General features: G+C 39.0%; 2 protein-coding genes across 6 annotated transcripts in view; one reads left to right on the forward strand and one right to left on the reverse strand.

The window, feature by feature from the left end:
* The window catches only part of smc4 (structural maintenance of chromosomes 4), a 38,867-nt gene extending 28,145 nt beyond the window's left edge, over positions 1-10,722 (forward strand). Inside the window, exons 18-24 of one of the 2 annotated variants that reach the window (XR_015508333.1) lie at positions 1,231-1,420; positions 3,328-3,472; positions 3,964-4,137; positions 5,906-6,088; positions 7,786-8,018; positions 9,532-9,715; positions 10,432-10,721. Coding sequence is in view for 1 of the 2 variants with exons in the window: in NM_173253.2 (NP_775360.2) it covers positions 1,231-1,420; positions 3,328-3,472; positions 3,964-4,137; positions 5,906-6,088; positions 7,786-8,018; positions 9,532-9,715; positions 10,432-10,590 (1,268 nt within the window). In the remaining variant the exon portion in view is untranslated. Of the gene's footprint in view, positions 1-1,230; positions 1,421-3,327; positions 3,473-3,963; positions 4,138-5,905; positions 6,089-7,785; positions 8,019-9,531; positions 9,716-10,431 lie in introns of both variants that reach the window. The other variant, NM_173253.2, reaches the window with a different exon arrangement.
* Positions 10,723-10,948: 226 nt separating this feature from the next.
* Positions 10,949-21,688, reverse strand: trim59 (tripartite motif containing 59). 4 transcript variants are annotated; one of them, XR_015508927.1, is made up of 5 exons: positions 21,638-21,688; positions 21,519-21,550; positions 18,033-18,669; positions 13,202-15,658; positions 12,255-13,147 (listed from the first exon to the last, which is right to left on the reverse strand). XR_015508927.1 is itself a non-coding variant. In XM_087283619.1 (4 exons), the coding sequence occupies exons 3-4, from the start codon at positions 18,645-18,647 to the stop codon at positions 15,032-15,034; spliced, it is 1,242 nt and encodes a 413-aa protein (XP_087139745.1). In that variant the 5' UTR covers positions 18,648-18,669; positions 21,519-21,550; positions 21,638-21,688; the 3' UTR covers positions 10,949-15,031. The 4 variants fall into 4 exon arrangements, 2 of the variants coding, with proteins under 2 accessions (XP_087139745.1, XP_087139744.1); XR_015508926.1 differs by lacking the exon at positions 21,519-21,550 and having other exon boundaries at positions 10,949-13,147; XM_087283619.1 differs by having other exon boundaries at positions 10,949-15,658.
* Positions 21,689-21,958: the final 270 nt, after the last annotated feature.

The following is a 21,958-nucleotide window of genomic DNA, read 5'->3' on the forward strand; positions in this document are numbered from 1 at the left end:
AATGGGAGCGTTGTTTGCACTATTGTCTGTTTTAGGCGCCATTGTGCAGTTATTTATTTGTTACGTTTAGTAACAACTCGACCTCGTCGTCTGTCCACAAAAATACCTCTTTTGCTTTCTTTGCCATCGCGTTCATTGTTCAACCGGCGTTTGTTGACTAACAATAGGCAAATGCAGAGCGAGATGCATGCTTCCTGTTAATACTAGAACGCGCATGCCCAGAGTGCGCGAATGGTCACGTGATAAACGTTTTTGGTGGCGTAGTGTGGACAGAGATATGTTCAGAAACGCTAGTGTGGACGCGGATAGTTTTTTTAAAACGCTGTTTTAAAACTAAAACGCTCTAGTGTAAACGGGGCCTGATGTGAAATTCAGCTTAAATGTTTTATCCTTAAGGGAAATGCTGACATGTGAAGTTTACAAGTCTTTGGGAAACAAAACAATGTGCTTGCTTATTTAATTTAAGCTGCAGAAGTTCAGGCCATGTCCACAACTTTTCTTTAAAAGTGTCCACACTGAGATGGCGTTTTTAGGAAACCAAAATGTATTTTTGTGAAAACGTGGATAAATTTAGTTTCCATGTTGCAGATTTTTGTGTTGCAGTGTGAAAACAGAGGATTTGGAAAATGACGCGTTTTAATTTTGGTGGACAACATTGTAAAGCAAATGTTTTGAATGCTGCTGTTGTAGTTCCTGGCCTATCCATTAATTAACCACGATCAGGCTGGAGGTTTTCAATACTAGAAGATTTTATTGAACTTGATAAAGCAGAGATGTCTGAAAACAGCCTTTCAGGATAACCTGTAGTCTCTTCTAGACAATCCTGAAGAGTCTTTTTCCTGCGCCATCTTTCTACAGATTCTCTTCCCACCTCTGTATTCTCACTTGAACTTTTGACCATCTTAGGGTCGTTTTCTGAGAGGTCTGATGTTTCATGTTAGTCTTGAGTGTTTGCATACATTGTCATGATGGTACATTTGATAATACATCACTCGTTCTCCTGAAATCCTGTCACAGATATAGCTTCATTAGCTTATTTTTAGAGAATACAAAATCTTCACTGTCCGCTTTGACAGCTAAATTAAAGATTAATGTCAGTTTGTAGATGCTCCATATTGACACTCCTCAAAGGACAGGGAATGTTCAGACCACAGTAGACACATTTCTGCTGCAATGTTTCAAAGAGTCTGTGGATTCGCACGTCTAATGCTGTGTGTTGTTTTTGTCCAGACTTTGAGGCAGCGTCCAATAAAGCAGGAAAGGTGGAGGCCGAGGTGAAGCGGCTGCACACGCTCATCGTGGACATCAACAGTCACAAGCTGAAGGCGCAGCAGGACAAACTGGACCAGATCAACACGCAGCTTGACCAGTGCTCCTCAGCCGTCACCAAAGCCCAGGTGGCCATCAAGACTGCGGGACGGTCAGTAACAAGATCCACATGTAATCAACTCATTTCCGAGTTTCTCTGCAGCAGAAGTCATCATAGTTGGTAAACAACAACAAATCATTATTTTACAAAGAAGAAAAACTCCAGGATGGTGTTATCAAGACTTTCAGAAGAAGGAAAACAATAGTGTGAGACTGATAACGGCAGCCAGAGGAGAGAATAATGTCAGATTGACTGTCCTACACACTGCATTACACAGATAACAATAAGATGCAAATATGATATAATACATACATGCAGGGCTTTACATTAACACCCGCCAAATCCGGGTAGATTTCAGCTTCGGCGGGTTAGACAGACACCTCCACTAGCCACTTTGGCTGGTTGAAAATAATTTTTAAATTGTAGTTTTCCTAAAAGCAGGGTTCGACAATATACGAATTACCCAATATGCGTGCAAATGTGATCTCAGAATCAAGAAGTAAAACAATTGTGATCACGCCAGCAGAAGAAAGCAAATGAGTACCAAATGAGAGGATGATGATCGCTCGTGCTGACAGCTGACGTGATGCTCGCGACTGCTTAACGCGTGCACGCTCCCGAATCCTGAAGCAACCGTGTCTGGTACAGGTTCTGGAAACGCAACTGTCATCGGTTCTCTTTCAAATAAACTAGACAAATAGTGATGAACATGCACCCACAGTCCTGATGCTTTCAAGAGCTTAAAATGTGTCTTTTTGTAAACGGCACCAGTTGCCTTCACTTTGAACAGATTATTAAATGGCCTAAAGTACCGTGAGCATGTGATCATGTTTCATTATCACACACGGTATGTTTCACCTGCTTTCATTTGCTTACGGTTTTATTTGCTTTTATTTTTGTTTAAATGGTTTAATTATCATTTTTTTTTACAACGTTGCTTTAATAGGAGATGAACTCTCCATCTATGTGCAGTCAACTGGTGATCCGAGAGATCTTTAGCCACGACAGATTACTGAGCATATTTTTGATACATGACAATAGTTATTTTTAAAAGTTAATTGCTTTTCTTTTTTTAAGAAATGTTTTGTTAAATAAAGTAAATACAGCTATACTTTGCTTGTTTTGACACAATAAAAATTTGTGGCTAAGAAATAATTATTGTTTTGTGTGGTTCTAGAGATAAGTTTGTACATCGTTAATTTTGAGCTCTAAAAAAAGTCATGTAAAATAAAAACTAATTGCAATAACACTGTGAAACCATGACCCATTTGCTCATGCTCATTGAGCAAGCTCATACTCGACACACAAAAAGTGAAATGAATAAGGCATGTGGACAACACAAAATTTAAATCAAGTAATTTTTATCATGTCAACGTCAAATTTACGCAAATAAAATATATTTTCCCAACAACAAAATTGTGGCTAGTCAAAATGCAGAGTGGCTAGTGACATTGGAAAACTACTAGCCACCGTGGCCGGTGATTAAAAAAAGTTAATATAAAGCCCTGCATACATGAATACAGATAAAAATACATGTTTTAAAAAAGGATTTAAGATTATGATGACCGTTAAAAGCATCACGACTTGTGAAAAGGGTCCATATATGGAGAAACAGGGTCTAGAATGAACACTCGCCAACACCGAATTAAAAGTTGATAAATAATGTGCTCATAACATTATTATTAATGCAATCCATGGCCAAGAACACAATATGGTTTAGTGCATAGTTAGTTTGCTTTTTTTATTACTATCATTTAATTACAATGATTGTTTTGAATGTACTGGCGGTCTTTAATCTGCTGTAGTGCACTGTGCTTTTATTAGCATGTAGCGATATTTAGCTTGTTTTATCAAGTTTATCGTAAATTATTTCGTATTATATCAATTATACAACTTTACTATTATACAATTTACATTTTATACTATTATAAAATATGAGTTTTGTCCGCTGTGTGCAGTAATCTGAAGAAATCAGAGGACGGTGTGAGTCGGCTGGAGCAGGAGATCAGTGAGAATGAGAAGCTGATGGAGGAGCTGACGGAGCAGCTGAAGAAACTGGAGGAGCAGGCTGGAGAAATCATGCAGTCCTACCAGCAGGCGGAGGTACTTACTGTCTGCATCCATCATACTCAACCTGACACACCACAGGGTCTCCTCAAGCCTTTACCCTCGTGTGCTGTTGAGGACTTTTTCAATTACTCTGGGTTGATTTTGAGTCTTCGTTTGGCCACGACTTTCTCTGTTTCAGCAAATGGAATGAGTTTTAGTGACATCTAATTTTGACGCATGTTTTGGGAAAATGCTTTAAAAGATTTAAACTCTGGGCCAATTTACTACCTTTTCGATATGTTGGTGGCTTCCATACTAATTATTTTTCGCACTGCAACTGATGATCAGTAAAAATGACATATTGTTCCTTTTCCCAATAAAAACCAGCAACAATCAAGAACACATGATGATATGCTGGCTTTGCAATTAATAAATGTCATTTAAATGGAAGTCAATGGGGCAAAAACAGCACCAACAAAACCAGAGGATAGGAAATTTAGCCTTGTTAAAGGATGGCACTGATTCCTGTCTGTGCATTTGTGCAGGAGGCTCTGCCCGAGGTGCAGGATCAGCATCGTGCAGTGGTGCAGGAGATCAAGGCTCTACAGGAGCAGGAGCACGCGCTGCAGAAAGAGTCTCTGAGCGTCCGGCTGAAGGTGGAGCACATCGACACAGCCATCACAGAGTGCCACAACAAGATCAAACACTGGCAGAAAGAGGTGCGTGCGTGCAGAGCTCAGAAATACCGCATTCATCACACATTCACAATAAACTTCACAGGTGAACCAACTGAATCCACTTGAGGCTGAGGAAATGTTCATTTTTAGGTGAACTATCCTGTTAACACAGATGTTTTGGTACTGCTTCAGGGCTCGAAATTAACTTCTTTGCTTGGTAGCACTGGTGCTCCTAACTTTAAAAATGTAGCCGCATCAGCCAAAATTTAGTCGCACTTATAAGCACTGTTACTACAAGTTTTATAAAAACATATTTATTGCATTTGAATTCAACACTAATCAAACAAGCAAACTATATATATATATGCAAGGGTGAGGAAAATATGTTTCAACGAAATCCCGTTATCACAAGAAAATAAATTTTTTTAACATAACTGAGTGACCAAAAGATACACGGAGCGCTCACCGGCCCTGCACACACTGCTTGACATGAATGAATCTGTTAATGATATAACTGTTCTCACGGGTCGTGTCTAATATTGCACTGTTATTTGACATATACTGTACCCTATTATATGCATACGTCATGTTAATAGCAATACTTTTATGAGTAGCGATGTTAGTTTAGTCAGTGTAAGCCCGTTTGCGATAGTGTACGTGGTGTAATTTGACATATATCTGCCACTTGCACGGCGGACAGCATCTGGCGATTACATGAAGGATTCAACAGAAGCTCTTATGCTAGATGTGGCAAACAGTTACCTGAAAACTCCATCCCACAGACTTTTCATAGCGGACTTGAAGCCAATGGAAGTCTTATCCACTCTTGGAAAAGTATAGATGGTGGATTAACATTCAGCACATGATCACTAGTAAGATGTGTCATTATTTGTAACTTTAGATGCCATGGTTTCTAAAACAAAATCTGTCAGTGTTATCTTCATTCTCATCTTCAGCGCTTTACAGTTTTCGCGGTAGTAGATCTCTGTCATCCGAAGCCAGAATGCACTGAGTGATTGACAGCTGATATTAACCGATCATTCGCGTTCAGTGCTAGAGCAGTGGTGGGCCAATAAGAAGAGCGTGAAGGCGGGGCAAGCATTACGGACTTGGATTTGTTTACAGCAGCAAGTTGACATGACAACTGTTTTAAACCATTCCTGAGCGCTGCGTTTCAAGTGCAAAGAGCTTAGAGATGCATTGTGCGTAAATGTTTCCCGAATCCGCGCATGTGGTGAACATTTTGCAGTAAAAACTGGTCGCACACAACAATTTTGAGCACTCGCAGAAATGCTCCCAAATTTATTTTGGGGTCGTATAGATGAAATTTTGGGCGCATATGCATAGATAACAATAAGATCCATAATCTATAATCCATAATCTTCCTCACTGTACCAAAAGATAACTCCCACAGACAATTGAGAATCAGAGTTGCTGCATAATCAGTTACTTGCTTTCATGTCCACTCGTAAGCCGTGTAACATTAGTTTGTCAGAGTGCTTCGTGTTTGAATTGAAAGTGATGAGCCAATTAAATCAAAATAATAGAAAAGGGTCTGAACACAAATGGTCACAAGCGAGCTGTATTAAAGCCTGTCGAAAACGGGAACCTTTTTATTAATAAATGTACCCCACCTGCTTTTAATAATATTAATAATAATAATACATTTTATTTAAAGGCTGCTTTCTGGCAGCTCAAGATTTTCTAGATTTGTCCTGTCTTCATGAGTCGGACCACGTCCGTCTCACTCTTTGTTGGGATGTTTTTCTCTTCTTGCATGACTGCCTTCCTCACGTCTTGTCTGTTTTAGGCCAGCAAGTTGTGTCTTCACCACATTGACGGAGTGCCTGCAGAAGAGCTGCCTGCCCTGAACCCAGATCAGCTGCAAGACATCGGCAATCCAGACGTCATCAAGAATGAGATCGCTCTGCTGGAGGACCGCTGCGCCAACATGAAGCCCAACCTGGGGGCTATCGCAGAGTTCAAGAAGAAGGTAAACGCTCACCCAAGTGTTTTGCTGGACAGATTGAAGTCGAATGGAATTATGACTACGCCCTGACTTGGTTTCAGTTTGATCTAATAGGCTGAACTCATGCATAGTCTTGTCATGCATAGTTGAAGCAGTTTACTTTAGTTAAATTTTTTTCAGGGCCAGTTTTATGTCTCCTGCAGGCCTAACACTATATCTATTTTTTGCTATATAATGTATTGCACTAAAATAAATTGTAATAAACAGTTTTATTGTCACTTTAAGACCATTTAATGCCAGAATGGCAATATAATATCACAATGCAAGTACATTTGTCCAAAGAGCACGCAATATTTTATTCTGAAGATTATCTAACTTCATCATAGTCATTTTAACACTTTAATAATGAGCATTGGTGTCAGAATGTGAAAACGCATGTCCTAAATAAATAATAAGTGCTTAAACTGTAAGGTAAAGAGTAACAGGGGAAGCAATATCTACTACCAGATCTATTTTTAGCTATCAGACACCCACATGAAAATATCCTATAGTAATGTATGATAAAATACTACAGTGTTTTAACCATACTGACACAGACACCTTCAATAGAGATGTTGTTGCACATCAGCTTAAATGTTGCTACAATTGGTTTTTATGTATAGGGGATATATATTGCATGGCTATGTGTTGTACGATAAGTCCTTATATTGATTATTGTGACGGGTCTAGTCCCCTCTTATATATAATTGGCCTTAAATATTGAATTTAAAATGCTAATTAAAATGCATATAAGGCACTCAATCTTGTTTTATTCACGCTTGTCTGACCTTCATATCTACACTCCTACATGTACTTTTACGGTCGTCCTTTAAGGAACAACAAGAGTGAGTTCAAATTTGCACATCCACAATGTACATTTGAGCTTTTGGTCGTGCGCTCCTTAGAAAATGTCCTACGTACGGAATGGTGGAAACGTAATATTTTAAAGTTGCACCTGAGAGCTACATCACGTTTTTGGGGGGTAAATACACTCGTTTTAAAACTCCCCTAGAACTTTTACCATTTTAAAATCTATTTAGCTGATATCTGGGTCTGGTGGGAGCACTTTTAGCTTAGCATAGCATAAGTAATTGAATTGGATTAGACCATTAGCATCTCACCGGAAAATTTCAAAAAAAGAGTTTAGATATTTTTTTCTATTTAAACTCGACTCTTCTGTAGTTACATTGTACACTAAGCCTGACTGAAAATGTAAAGTTGCTCTTTTCTAGGCTAATGTACTGTAGCTAGAAACTATATTCTTTATGTGGGATTATAATCAAGGAACTTTGCTGCCATACCATGACTACAGCAGGAGCAATGATATTACATAGTGCCTGAAAATAGTCAACTTTTTTTATTTGTTGGTTGTACACACAATGTAACTACAAGAGGAGTCTAGATTTACATAGAAAACTATAGAAACTTTTAGTCGTTTGAGTGAGATGCTAATGCTCTAATCCAATTCAATGATTATTTATGCTAAGCTAAAAGCTATAAGTGCTCCAGCCTGATTCGAAGTTTGTCTGAATGGATTCAAAAATGCTAAAACTCAACAGTTTACCTCTAGGGAACTTGTCAAATTAGCCCACATTAAAAAATAGTCTGTTTTGAGAGTGTTTGCGTTGTTTCACAATGGTCCCTCAATAACAGCTTGCATCACTGTGCATTTGTCTATGTAGGAGGAGTTGTATCTGCAGAGAGTGGCAGAGCTTGATGACATCACTACACAGAGAGACAGCTTCAAGAGGGGCTGCGAGGACCTGCGCAAACAGAGACTGCACGAGTTCATGGCGGGATTCAACATCATCACCAATAAACTGAAGGAGAACTATCAGATGCTCACGCTAGGGGGCGACGCAGAGCTGGAGCTGGTGGACAGTCTGGATCCTTTCTCTGAGGGCATCATGTTCAGGTGTGTGTTTACATTTCGTCAGCTTGGAATTATAAGGTTCTCTCTGCGTTCTGACTGATTATGAGATATTGAGCTTCAAAACTTTTGCATTCCATATAGCAAACAGTAAGTGTGTAACATATGTTCCAAATAAGAAATCTTAAAATGTTAACACCGTATAAAAAACATATCATAATGTAAATGTTGTCATTTAATAAGAATATGTCAACTCAATTTTGACAAATATGTCAGATAGAACCTTATAATTCTAAGATAATGATTTAACTACACTGATATTCACATTGAAACCAATATTAAGACATGCATCATTCTAGTCGTATAACGATATTCAGTTTGATATATTGTGATGATGAACATGCTAAATATAAATTTCCTGTGGGCACCATAAAATAGTCTGAAATGTATTTGGTAGTCTGAAGTGTAAATGGGACCTCAGCTTAGTCCCTCAGGGTTCATACGGTCTTGGAAAACCTGGAATAGTCAGGGAATTTTGACATGGCATTTTCCAGGCCTGGAAAAGTTATGGAAAAACCCACAATGTTTTGGACAAGTCATGGAAAACCGATATCTGTACACTTGAATATAGGTCATTTACTTCTTTTCTGTTCTTGGCCATTCACATACTCTCACATTATATGTGCGGTGTAAACTTCATCTAAATCAATCTTACATGTATATAAATTTAAACTAAATAGATTGCTGCTGGTTTTACGATTGGCTGTAATAAATTTGAACATGCATTGTTTTTCCACGTTTTCCATTCTTTATGCATTGTTTACCACGCACATTGCATGAAATACTAGGTCATGAAAATGACTTGAAGTCTTGGGAAAATCATGGAAAAGTGGAATTTTAGTTGTAAAAATGTGTATGAACCCTGTCCATTCTACATCAGGGCAGGCCACAGCTAAATCCTTTGCATTCTCAATCTAAACCAGGGGTGTCCAAACTCAGTCTGGAGGGCCGGCGTCCTGCATAGTTCAGCTCCAACTTCCTCCAACAAACCTGCCTATAAAGAGCTTGGTTATCTGGTTCAGGTGTTTTTAATTGGGTTTGGAACTAAAATATGCAGGACACCGGCCCTCCAGAACTGAGTTTGGACACTACTGATCTAGACAAAGTTGTTTTACACACACATTTACACATAACTATATATTTTGGAAAATGCACTACTTTGAGGGAAAAATGCATGAATGCACAAAGATGGAATGAAATGCTTTTGCAATAACATTTACAAGTAGATGCATGACAAATCAAAAAATGTATTCAACAACCACTCGCTTTCAAGCATGTCTGAATTCTCTGCATGGTTTAATATTCTGAAAGTTAAAACACAGAGCCTCCTTCATTCATTACTTCATTTACACGAAACTGATCCACTCTGACTCCCCCAAAATGTGAAGGTCTTGTTTAGTTGTTAGAGATATTAGATGCATTGTGCTTTTATTTCAGTTTGGTCATCTGTAATAAACTCAGTGGTGGTTATTTTAATAGTAGTGCTGTCTGTTTTCAGTGTACGTCCCCCAAAGAAGAGCTGGAAGAAGATCTATAATCTGTCTGGAGGAGAGAAGACGCTCAGCTCTCTGGCGCTGGTGTTTGCTCTGCATCACTTTAAGCCCACACCGCTCTACTTCATGGACGAGATCGACGCTGCTCTCGACTTCAAGAACGTCTCCATCGTGGCCTGCTACATATATGTACGTCCACTTTCCTGTTTCAGGGCATTTTTAAAGCAGTTTCAAAGCCAAAGAGCTGTACATGAGGAGAAAAATAAGACTAATGTAAATACCATAATAATAATAGGCTGGTAATCATAAAATATGCAGATGGTTTAAAACCAATGTGGAAATCAGTAAATCAACATTTGTTGAACACTGTTAAAACAAAGCTTAACCCTTGTGTGCTGTCTAGGATGTTTTCATTTACTCTGGGCTGATTTTGAGTCTTAATTTGGCCACAACGTTCTGTTTAAGGTCGTCCTGTACTTTAAGGAACAACAAGAGTGAGTTCAAATTGACATTCACATTGCGCCCACAGAACTGCCGCTCACTGGATGTTTCCTTTTTATCAGACCATTCTCTGTAAACCCTAGAGATAGTTGTGCGTGAAAATCCCAGTAGATCAGCAGTTTCTGAAATACTCAGAGCAGCCCGTCTGACACCAACAACCATGCCACGCTCAGTCACTTAAATCCCCGTTCTTCCACATTCTGATGCTCACTCTGAACTGCAGCAGATCATCTCGACCATGTCTACATGCCTAAATGCAGTGAGCTGCTGCCATGTGATTGGCTGATTAGAATTTTGCATTAACAAGTAGTTGTACCTAATAAAGTGGCCGATGATTCCTAACAGGAAATATAAAAGTGCATGATTTTTATTTTTGGTCTCTAACTTCCTCTGATTTCTTGCAGGAACAAACCAAGAATGCCCAGTTCATCATCATCTCTCTGAGGAACAACATGTTTGAGATGGCCGACCGGCTCATTGGCATCTACAAAACGCACAACACCACTAAGAACGTGGCCATCAACCCCAAAACCATCATCCTGCGAGAGATCCAGACGGCATGAGCGCAGACTCAGTAATGCACCATCACCTGTTCTGCTTTCACATCGCTGTGCTCCTGTGAGCCTTTTACATGTCTCCCGTTACTCTGCTTTTTAATTTTAATTTTTAATAAAATGATTTTTATTCGACAGAATTATAGGTGTAGCCTATCGACTGTTCTCGTGTTTTAACTGCACTGCAGCTGGATATTTTAAATGAACAATTAAATTAGGTGTTTTTACATTTCAGACCTCAAATCCACGGTAATAAACCACAATAAGCACTTGTTTTTGGTTTTGCTGCTGGAAGAACGCCACACTGGCTGCTGATATTTATTCATCTGAGACTTGGAAATGTATTACAAAAAAAAAACACAATTCCTGGCTTTGAAGACTTGTGTAATAAGCAGTTTATTTTCATTTCAAATAGTGAAAGTGCTTCATATTTGTAGAAGCTCAAAAGGAGCAAGTGGGGAAAAAATAGAAAGTACAATAAGTTGATAAAATATTAGGGAGTCCTGGGAGAGACCTGAGATGAGATCCTCCACCCCAGGGCTCCCTCCAGTTTGCAGGTCGAGAGGGGAGTTTGAGCTCAGGTAGATCTCCAGAACTCCCCTGCTTCTATATCTATGTTGTCGATTTATTTTGGTCAATACACATATGTTTCACGTCTTTGGACTGTGAGAGGAAACTGGGGGAAAACCCACGTGAGAACATGCAAACTTCACACAGAAATGTCCACTGGCCTGGTAAGGGCTTGAAGCTGGGACGTTTAAGCTGTAAGGCGACAGTGCTGGCCACCTTATCTAACAAAAATAGGAGGAGTAGAGTGGAAGAGGGGATTTTTCAAGATGACATAACTGAAATGAGAATAACTTGCATCTGGTTGTTTATGTTGAGTTAGGAATCCTCTGATTGCAGAATCATGTGTTGCCTAATGCAGGACCAGTCATGGACAATCAAGAGCATGTGATCCTCTTATTCATTCATTTTCTTTTCAGCTTAGTCCCTTTAATCTGGGGTCACCACAGCAGAATGAACCGCCTACTTATCCAGCATACGTTTGAACATATATGCGAATGCCCTTCCAGCTGCAACCCATCACTGGGAAACATCTGTACATACTCATTCACACACAAACAAACACACACTATGGACAATTTAGCATACCCATTTCCCCTATAGCGCATGTCTTTGGACTTGTGGAGGAAACCGGAGCACCCGAAGGAAACCCACGTGAACACTGGAAGAACATGCAAACTAGGCACGGTATAAGACTCTGACGGTGTGATAACCTTGGATAAAAATATCACTGTTTCACAGTATTGTGATTACTGCGCTGAATTATATTCTTTTTAAATGTCTGAGTAAAAAACACAACTTTTTTTATAATATATTTTATTTTGAGAAACATTTTAAATATTTTGAAACGTTAACGTCAGGCTAAATAATGAATCATTGACTTCTGCTTTGTCTTCATTAGTTTCAAACACAGATTTCTTAATCATTTAAACAGAATCTTTAGCGATATTTTCTGCTGGAGATACTGTCGTCCTAAAAAAAGAAAAATCTTACATGTACCTTAGGAACGGTGTAAGAGAAAATTTTGGCAGTTTTAAAACCTTAACTTTTCCACACCGTGGTATACCTTGAAAATGGTTATCATCCCATGCCTAATGCAAACTCCACACAGAAATGCCAACTGACCCAGCCGGAACTCAAAGCACCGACCTTCTCGCTGTGAGGTGATTGTGCTACTAACCGCACCACTGTGCAGCTCATACTTATTTATTAATAAACTTCACAAAGTTGTATTCAAGCCTTTAAAGTCTTGCTAATATAATTCTTTGTGTGCTCGCTTTAAATGTATACCTAGAAAATTGTGTAGTGTTTAACTTATTTCTACACTTGGTCTTAAAATCTTAAGTTGACCATTCTAAAACCTGCAGAACCCTATTAAAATCCATCAGTGTGACCATCTGTGCGAGCACCCAATAATGATGGAAATGAAGCAAGATTAGCATATCAGAGAAGATTGGACACAACCTGAGCTACTCCCGAAGACTTTCACCGTCGTCATGCTCTTATATAACTGTTCTGTAGTCTGTGCACCGATGTAATGCAGTCGCACAAAGAAGCTTTTGTTGAACGATGAAGCACTGCCAGCTATACTGGATCTGGCTGCAAATACAAATCAGTGCTTCATTTCGTAATACTTTCTCTGTAACAGTTTTATAATAAATATATTTTCCAAAATTAGTTTCCTATTCATTTCTATGATTTCCTGTGCAAAAGAACATGGTGAGAGAGCTTTAAGACACATTAATTACAATATTATAAAAAGACGTCATGACATCTTTAAAAACGAGCATTCTGCGGGTTAGATCTGTATCAGTACTTATAGCTGTGGCGAAACATCGCTCCAGAAATCAATTCTGAGATTTTCAAAATTCATCATTATTCTCTCTTAAATTATTAGCAAGCTTAGATATTACCAGCAGATGTTTAAAACTCTAATGGCGTCTGCTGTTGAAAACTAGAGTGCGGCACTCTAAAATAATTTTAAACAGCAGACTGTGATCTAGGCTAGTTTTTAAATACTAGCCTAGATTACAGTCTGCTGTTAAACACTAGCCTAGAGCGGCATCTGCTGTTAAACACTAGCCTAGAGCGGCATCTGCTGTTAAACACTAGCCTAGAGCGGCATCTGCTGTTAAACACTAGCCTAGAGCGCCGTCTGCTGTTAAACGCTAGCCTAGAGCGCCATCTGCTGTCAAACGCTAGCCTAGAGCGCCGTCTGCTGTCAAACACTTGCCTAGAGCGGCATCTGCTGTCAAACGCTAGCCTAGAGCGCCGTCTGCTGTTAAACACTAGCCTAGAGCGCTCACTGCTGTTAAACACTAGCCTAGCGCGCCATCTGCTGTTAAACACTAGCCTAGAGCGCCGTCTGCTGTTAAACACTAGCCTAAAGCGCCATCTGCTGTTAAACACTAGCCTAGAGCGCCCACTGCTGTTAAACACTAGCCTAGAGCGCCGTCTGCTGTTAAACACTAGCCTAGCGCGCCATCTGCTGTTAAACACTAGCCTAGAGCGCCGTCTGCTGTTAAACACTAGCCTAAAGTGCCATCTGCTGTTAAACACTAGCCTAGAGCGCCCACTGCTGTTAAACACTAGCCTAGAGCGCCCACTGCTGTTAAACACTAGCCTAGAGCGCCCACTGCTGTTAAACACTAGCCTAGAGCGCCCACTGCTGTTAAACACTAGCCTAGAGCGCCATCTGCTGTTAAACACAGCCTAGAGCGCCATCTGCTGTTAAATACTAGCCTAGAGCGCCCACTGCTGTTAAACACTAGCCCAGAGCGCCATCTGCTGTTAAACACTAGCCTAGAGCGCCATCTGCTGTTAAACACTAGCCTAGAGCGCCATCTGCTGTTAAACACAGCCTAGAGCGCCATCTGCTGTTAAACACTAGCCTAGAGCGCCCACTGCTGTTAAACACTAGCCTAGAGCGCCATCTGCTGTTAAACACTAGCCTAGAGCGCCATCTGCTGTTAAACACAGCCTAGAGCGCCATCTGCTGTTAAACACTAGCCTAGAGCGCCCACTGCTGTTAAACACTAGCCTAGAGCGCCATCTGCTGTTAAACACTAGCCTAGAGCGCCATCTGCTGTTAAACACTAGCCTAAAGCGCCATCTGCTGTTAAACACTAGCCTAGAGCGCCATCTGCTGTTAAACACTAGCCTAGAGTGCCGACTGTCGCTCAAAACTAAGTTCAGATTTAATTCAAGTGAGATTAAGCTTTGCACTTTAAACATCTCAGAAACAGATTCCTCCACAGCTCTAAATTGTACGACAGCATTAGTAGAAAACTGGTCTTGTTCATATGGCTTGGAAAAAAAGAAAAAAGAAATTTAATGTGGTCACGATGGTCGTCAGGTACCACAGGAGTCTAAACTCAGTACTGGAGGGCCAGGGTCCTCCAACTTTTTCCAATTTAGGGTGGGGCTATCAGTAATTTAGGGTGTGTCTTGTTTGTGCCCTACTTTTGTCTATTCGTCTTCCTTCATTTTGTTAGCAACGCTTCCAACGATCCAACTGATTTTCAAAATGATGAAATCATCCACTGCGCTACATTTTTTTCTCATTTCAAAGCAGTTTCAAGTGCATGTACGTCACAATTAAAGAAGAAAAAAAAACAATCTTAACTTCGGTTTCATGGGCTGCATCTGAAATCGCCTGCTAGAGTATGCACTGCATTTGAATTTACTACACGACCTTTAGAATAGTGCGATTCATTTAGTATGACTTGAAGTAGTATAAATGAAATTGGGACGACCTATCGCATTAGTTGTAGGTCAATCTGTTATTAGTGTACTATATAGTATGCGATTTCAAACACAGCCATTGTGCTTTTGACATCTGCGCAATGACATCTGCATGTGATTCAGACGCAGTCATGGTGCTTTAACACCAGTGTAATTCTTTTAAGAAGCGGAGCAGCCGCTGATGTGTGTGTTCTCCTACAGTAGAGATGAATGCCTGTAATTTACTGCCAGTGTTCTGCAGCACACAACAGAAGAGCGCGCCTAGATCACGCAGTGGCTGACTCAGTCCACTCAGAGCGTTTTCTCCAGCCTGACGGAGAGCAGAAAGCCAGTGTGTTCCTCTATTGAGACAGAACAGCAGCAGCAGCATGATCACACATAAACACACACAGATCCTCCAGCAGCGAGTCTGATCTGAGACCTGTGCTCTGCTGGTTGAGCAGCTCTCTGAGTGCCAGGAGATCTCTGGAAGTGGCCCGTCTCTCAGATCTCTGAGGGTCACATCGGTCCAGTGTTTTTCAATGAATCTCTCGGCTCGTGGGCTCATCTGAAGGCTGGGTACAGTAGGCATCGGTGTGCAGTTCAGAGTGTTTATTCGCTCCCTCAGCTGATGCACCTTCTCCAGGTACTCCAGCGGACTCTCCTGGTCCTCCTCCATGCTGGAGATCAGGATCTGCAGCTGGCTGTGCTCCTCCTGCAGACCTTTCAGCTGCTCCATCAGCGGCTCGTAGGCCTGATTGAGAAGCACATTCGCCCGCTCCAGCGCCTGCATAAACGCGGTCAATAATTGTTATAATGTACTCGTTCTAGTTACTGTAGCTTAGTTTTGTAGTAAGTGCAACTTTTTTTCAGGTTAACGCTACTTAATTTTTTTAGTTCCTACAACTTAATTCTTAAAGCAAACCAATTAAAACATGCAAAACTACAACAATGGAAGTGGAAAACAGATGCCACCTCAGTCTTCGTAAATGAAGTTCTTATAACCTAATTTGAGTTTTTGAATCTGAATTTTCCTCGTTGCCGCCACTTAACTATAAGCTAGTGAAACTCTAATTGTCAAATCTAATTTTTACTAGTTATTTCAAGTTAATCTGACGAGTTGGTGCAACTTAATTTTTTGAATTGTTATAACTTATTTTTTTTTAATTATCATAACTATTTTTTTCTAGTTACTGGCACTACATTTTTAAAGTTAGTGCAACTTATTTTTTAAATTGTCATTTAATTTTCTTCTTACTCAAACTTAATTTTCCTGGATAATGCAACTTTTTTATGTTAGTGCATTTCATTTTCAAACTTTCTAGTTCTCATACCTTTATTTTTCCCAGTTACTGAAACTTCATTTTATTGTCATAATTGTTCTAGTTGCTGCAACTTAATTTTTCTAGTTCTCATAACTTAATTTCTCCTAGTTTCTCCAACTTAATTTTTTCTAGTTTGCGCTAATTTTTCTAGTTCCTACAACTTAATTCTAAAAGCAAACCAATTAAAACATGCAAAACTACAATAATAAAAGGAGGAAAACAGATGCCACCTCACAGTCTTAGTAAATTGTTCTATAACCTAATTTTTTAAGTTCTCCAATTTTTTGGAGTTCTCATAACAATTTTCCTCATTACTGACACTTAATTATTTAAGCTAGGGAAACTCTAATTGTCTAATCAAAATTTTTACTAGTTTTTGCAAGTTAATATGACGAATTAATTTTTTAATTGTTATAACTTTTTCTAATTCTCATAACTTTTTTCTAGTTACTGGCACTAAATTTTTAGATGTTAGTGCAACTTATTTTTTTAATTGTCATTTAATTTTCGTCTTACTCAAACTTAATTTTCCTAGATAATGCAACTTTTTTATGTTAGTGCATTTCATTTTCAAACTTTCTAGTTCTCAACTTTATTTTTCCTAGTTATTGAAACTTAATTATATTGTCATAATTGTTCTTAATTGTAATAATTGTAACTTAAATTTTTTTAGTTAGCGCCGTCTAATTTTACTAGGTCCTACAAATTCATTCTAAAAGCAAACCAATAAAAAAATGCAAAACTACAATAATGGAAGATGAGGAAAACAGATGCCACCTCTCAGTCTTGGATAATAAAGTTCTCATAACCTAATTTTTTGAGTTCTCCAAATTTGAGTTCTCATAACAATTTTCCTTTTTACTGCTAGTGAAACTCTAGCTTAATGTTATACTAGTTATTGCAAGTGAATCTGACGAGTTGGTACAACTTAATTTTTCAAATTGCTATAACTGATTTTTTTCTAATTCTCATAACTTTTTTCTAGTTACTGGCACTAAATTTTTTTAAGTTAGTGCAACTTATTTTTTGTCAATTTTTCTTCTAAAACTAAAATTTTCTAGATAATGCAAGTTTTTCATGTTAGTGCATTTCATTTTCAAACTTTCTAGTTTGCACTTTTTTCTCCTAGTTTCTCCAACTTAATTTTTTCTAGTTTGCGCCGCCTAAATTTTCTAGTTCCTACAACTCAATTCTAAAATCAAACCAATTAAAAAATGCAAAACTACAATAATGAAAGATGAGGAAAACAGATGCCACCTCACAGTATCAGTAAAGAGTTCTATAACCTAATTTTTTTGAGTTCTCATAATTTTTGTTGCTGCCACTTAATTTTTTAAACTAGTGAAACTCTATATGTCTAACTTAATTTTTACTAGTTATTGCAAGTTAATATGACGAGTTGGTGCAACTTCATTTTTCTAATTGTTGTTATTCTTTTCTAATTCTCTTTTTCTAATTATTGTTCCTAGTTAATAGCACTTAATTCTTAAAGTTAGTGCAACTTATTTTTTTTTAATTGTCATTCATTTTTCTTCTTATGCTGTGTTCACACCAGACGCGGAACGTGTGGATAAATCACGCTATTCGCGAGTAAATTGCCGCGTGAACATTTGAGGTTACTCGCTTCATTCGCGCGTCAAATCCACTTCATTCGCAATAATGCAACTTTTTCGTGTTAGTGCATTTCATTTTCAAATTTCTAGTTCTCTTAACTTAATTTCTCCTAGTTTCTGCAAATGAATTTCTCCTTGGTAGCGCTGCCTAATTTTCCTAGTTCCTACAACTGAAATCTTCTAAAATTAAACAAATTTATAAATGCTCAAGCACAATAATAACCTGCATGAACTGCTCCTTCTTCTGGGCCAAGGTGAGCTCGAGCCCCTGGAAGAAAACCAGCGCCACCTCTCGATCTTTCTGCACCAGCGCTTCACTGCGGGTTTTCTCCATCTGAAGCTGTTCGGCCAGACGGTTCATCTCCTCCCAGCGCTCGCCTCTTAGGCTCTGGATGAATGTGGGCTGGTCGGTGCGCTCCTTTACATACGCCGTCTGCAGATCATCGATTTTATGTCCCTGGTGCTGCCCGATGGTCAGACAGAAGCCGCAGATCAGCTTGCGGTCCTGCACGCAGTACACATTGAGAGGCTGGCCAGGATGCTCAGGGCAGGATGGAGAACGGGGGCGACTCTCACGTTGGTATTTTTCTACGATTGCACGCAGACACACGTTAACCGGAAGCGCGTCCAGGCCGTTTGTGGGCAGCTCTACTACGCTGCGGCAGTTGGGGCATTTGAGGGGCAGCCGGAGGGGTCGCCAGATTGAGAAATTAACCGAGACCTGCAGCACGCTTTCCAGACAGCTCTTGCAGAAGGTGTGTGAGCAGGGCAACACTCGCGGATCCGTGAAGAGCGCGTAGCAAACAGAACACGTCAGATCCTCCTCCAGACTGTCCATCACCAACTTCAAGCAGTTCTTCCTGTAAACATAATAAATTAATAGATTTATTTAAGTTTAACAATATTCATTCATTCATTTTCTTGTCAGTTTAGTCCCTTTTTTAATTTAAGGTCTCCACAGCGCAATGAACCACCAACTTATCCAGCATGTTTTTACGCAGCGGATGCCCTTCCAGCCACAACCCATCTCTGGGAAACATCCACACACTCATACACTACGGACAGTTTAGCCTACCCAATTCACCTGTACCACATGTCTTTGGACTGTGGAGGAAACCCACGCGAACACAGGGAGAACATGCAAACTCCACACAGAAACTAAACCGAGGTTCAAACCAGCGACTTTCTTGCTGTGAGGCGACAGCACTACCTACTGCGCCACTGCCTCGCCAAATTTAACAATAATAAATGTATACTGGAGTGCATGTTATGTCTGCGGACAGCTTTCCCTGTCAATGCCTATGAATGGTACTTAAATTAGGGATGCAACGATTAACAGATTTCACCATGGTAAATTAATCGTAAGGCTTCTCAACATCACATTTCTGCACGTAACAAAACTGCTGCAACAACTTTTACGCCAACTGTGCATTTGTATAAAGTTTCAAACTTGTACACCATACGCACACTGGATTAAAGGCTGACTTAATCTATGGCGAAGGCTATTAATTTAGGGCCGTTCACAATATCATGAATTTTGCGTTCTGAGAGTCACATGACAAGAACTGCACTGATAAGCTGTATACTTTGTATGAAAAATAAATGAAAATACCAAACATGTTTGTAAAATAGTTGATCAAAAGTGCCGTTCAGACAGGATCAGCAGCCTTTGACTAGATTTTTTTTGTCTTTAAAAGGGAAATACTTGGATGATATGATGCTTAGATTTACGTTAGACAAAAACTTTTGTTTAAAATGACTCTTTTTATGTATTTATGCATTGTTCTGTCATTTGTTTTCAGTGTAAAATTATTTGTTTAAATGTTTAAATAAACACTTTTCACTTATTTTTACTTCAAAATAAAAACAAACAGTTTATTTCTTTCTTTGGGTTTCTGAGCAGCAATAAACAACACTTTTTAACAACATTCCCATCCGTATGCAAAACTTAAAGGAAACCAAGTCTTAGCAGCTTTTTTAATTACAAGTGTCTAGTAAATGTCATTAAATTACAATTTAATTAAACTGCATTCACCTAAAACGGTGCTTTTAAAAAATAATTCAAATCTTTTTGGCAATTTTTTGAAGAAAACCAATAGATTTCAGAATTATTTGGAGAAGTGATGAAAAATGCATAATGCTAATAAAACTAAGGCTATAGTGATTGTGGAGACAGAACTGAAGACTCATTTGCATGACATTTATATATAAACAATAAATTGTTCAACTGTGGGAGAATTAAAATGTCTTCATATAAAATCGACTACCTAAAATAAACCCGCCATGATAATGTACTTAAGGAAAGTGTTCACGATCCCCACTCTCTACTCACACAGGGCTTATTTTTCCATTATAATGCATATGAATATTAATAAAGACAATCTTGATGCATAAATGAAGTAAAGCATGTTGACAGTTTTTACAGACGCTAGGACACATTTCTCAATACTTGGGTCACTTCTGCAAAACTCTTCACACAATTCTCCAGACCGACTTTCAGCTTGGCAAAGCAGTTCATTTCACATTCAAAACGCTCCACGACTACCAAAACACTGTATTCAGCTCTCAAATAAACTCATTCCTCCAGAACACCAGCAAAGGAGGACAGCCCACAAACACACTCTGTCACCCACAAAACAATAAGCTAAACACACTAACAACAATGTGTAGCATTACACTGAGTGTTCTGGTGTAAAACAAGGACACATCTCAGTTCATAACTGCAATATATGTTGCTGGAATGAATCAGACATGATGCAGAATATTTTAAGTTGTTTATTTATTTGTATTTTATTTTAAGCAATTCCCCTGCTAAAAAATCCAGCTTAAACCAGCATAGGATGGTTGGCTGGTTTTAGAGGGGCTTTGGCCACATCCAGGCTGGTTTCTAGCCTGGTCTTAGCTGGTCAGGTTGGAAAATGACCAGCTAAAACCAACTTGACCATCCTGGTTTAAGCTGGACATAGCTGGTTTTGGCTAAGCTGGTCAAGCTGGTTTTATCTGGTCATTTCCCAGCCTGACCAGCTAAAACTAGACTGGAAATGGCTGGAAACCAGCCTGGAAATGATCAAAACCCCTCTAAAACCAGGCTCAACTAGCTAAAACCAGCCAACCATCCTAGGCTGGTTTAAGCTGGATTTTTCAGCAGGGTCCAAAATACAAGTATTTGTGTACACACCATCCACTGATATAGAGACAATAGTATAATATAATATGATAATATATATATATATATATATATATATATATATATATATATATATATATATATATATATATATATATATATATATATATATATAATATACAATAGTTATGCTAATCTGGCTGGTTAAACTGCATTTCTAGATGTGAAATGTGTCTCGATAAAATGTTTCTGTTGAATTTTGTTGTCTTATTCAGTTTTGCATGATGTTATTGTTTTGAACATCAGTTCTGAAAACAGTATAAGCATGTGCAAAATGTCCTGTAAGTACACAGAGTTTTGTCAGTTGTGTCTGTGTGAGATATGGGCATTGAATGCAGTTTGTGCCAAAACTATGAGGATAGATCCTCAGTTTAGCCCACTGAGACTTCTGTTGTGCTTCACTCTGTCAAGAGTTTAGCAAAAGTGTCCCAACTATTGAGAAATGTGTCCTAGCGCCTGTAAAAGTGCATTTACACACGTAATAACAAGTATGAAAAGTTCAGACGACATCACTAAAACTACCTCCAGCAACAGTTGTTGAGCCGCTTCACTGCCTGTAAAATATGATAATCAGAGGACATGAAACAGATGTTAACTCTAGCGTGTTAATGTTTATTAAACACAAACAAGCGCAAACTTACCGAGTCAAACCGAAATACAAACACTTCCCACGCATGCGCACAAACTCAACTTCCCACCAATCACATCTCTTGATTTTACGTCTTGAATGCAACACGCTGCGTCTTGAGACGGAAAATGTGATTGGTGGGAAGTTGTGGTTGAAATTCGCCCTGAAAACTCAGATGAACAGTGATCAGTCCGCTGTATTTGAGTTTATAATCTCGAAAAAGTTTCCGAGGTAAGTGACTCAACCGAAATGGTAGGAAAGGGAAGAGTTTAAAGCTTCATAAAATGATTAATTGACTGGAATCGGTTGAATCACGGCACACGGGCGACACCTG

Source organism: Danio rerio, chromosome 15, assembly GCF_052040795.2.
Source record: "Danio rerio strain M-AB ecotype USA chromosome 15, GRCz13ab, whole genome shotgun sequence".
Lineage (NCBI taxonomy): Eukaryota > Metazoa > Chordata > Actinopteri > Cypriniformes > Danionidae > Danio > Danio rerio.

What these genes read in the sequence shown, in the direction of transcription:
- trim59 (XM_087283618.1), bottom strand. Translation starts at nt 21,672, where the DNA reads ATGCGTGGGAAGTGTTTGTATTTCGGTTTGACTCG. An exon ending in TTGTATTTCGGTTTGACTCG is followed by an intron (nt 18,670 to 21,637) that starts GTAAGTTTGCGC and finishes TTATGTTTACAG; the next exon opens with GAAGAACTGCTTGAAGTTGG. An exon ending in AGAAGGAGCAGTTCATGCAG is followed by an intron (nt 15,659 to 18,032) that starts GTTATTATTGTG and finishes GCGTTTATGCAG; the next exon opens with GCGCTGGAGCGGGCGAATGT.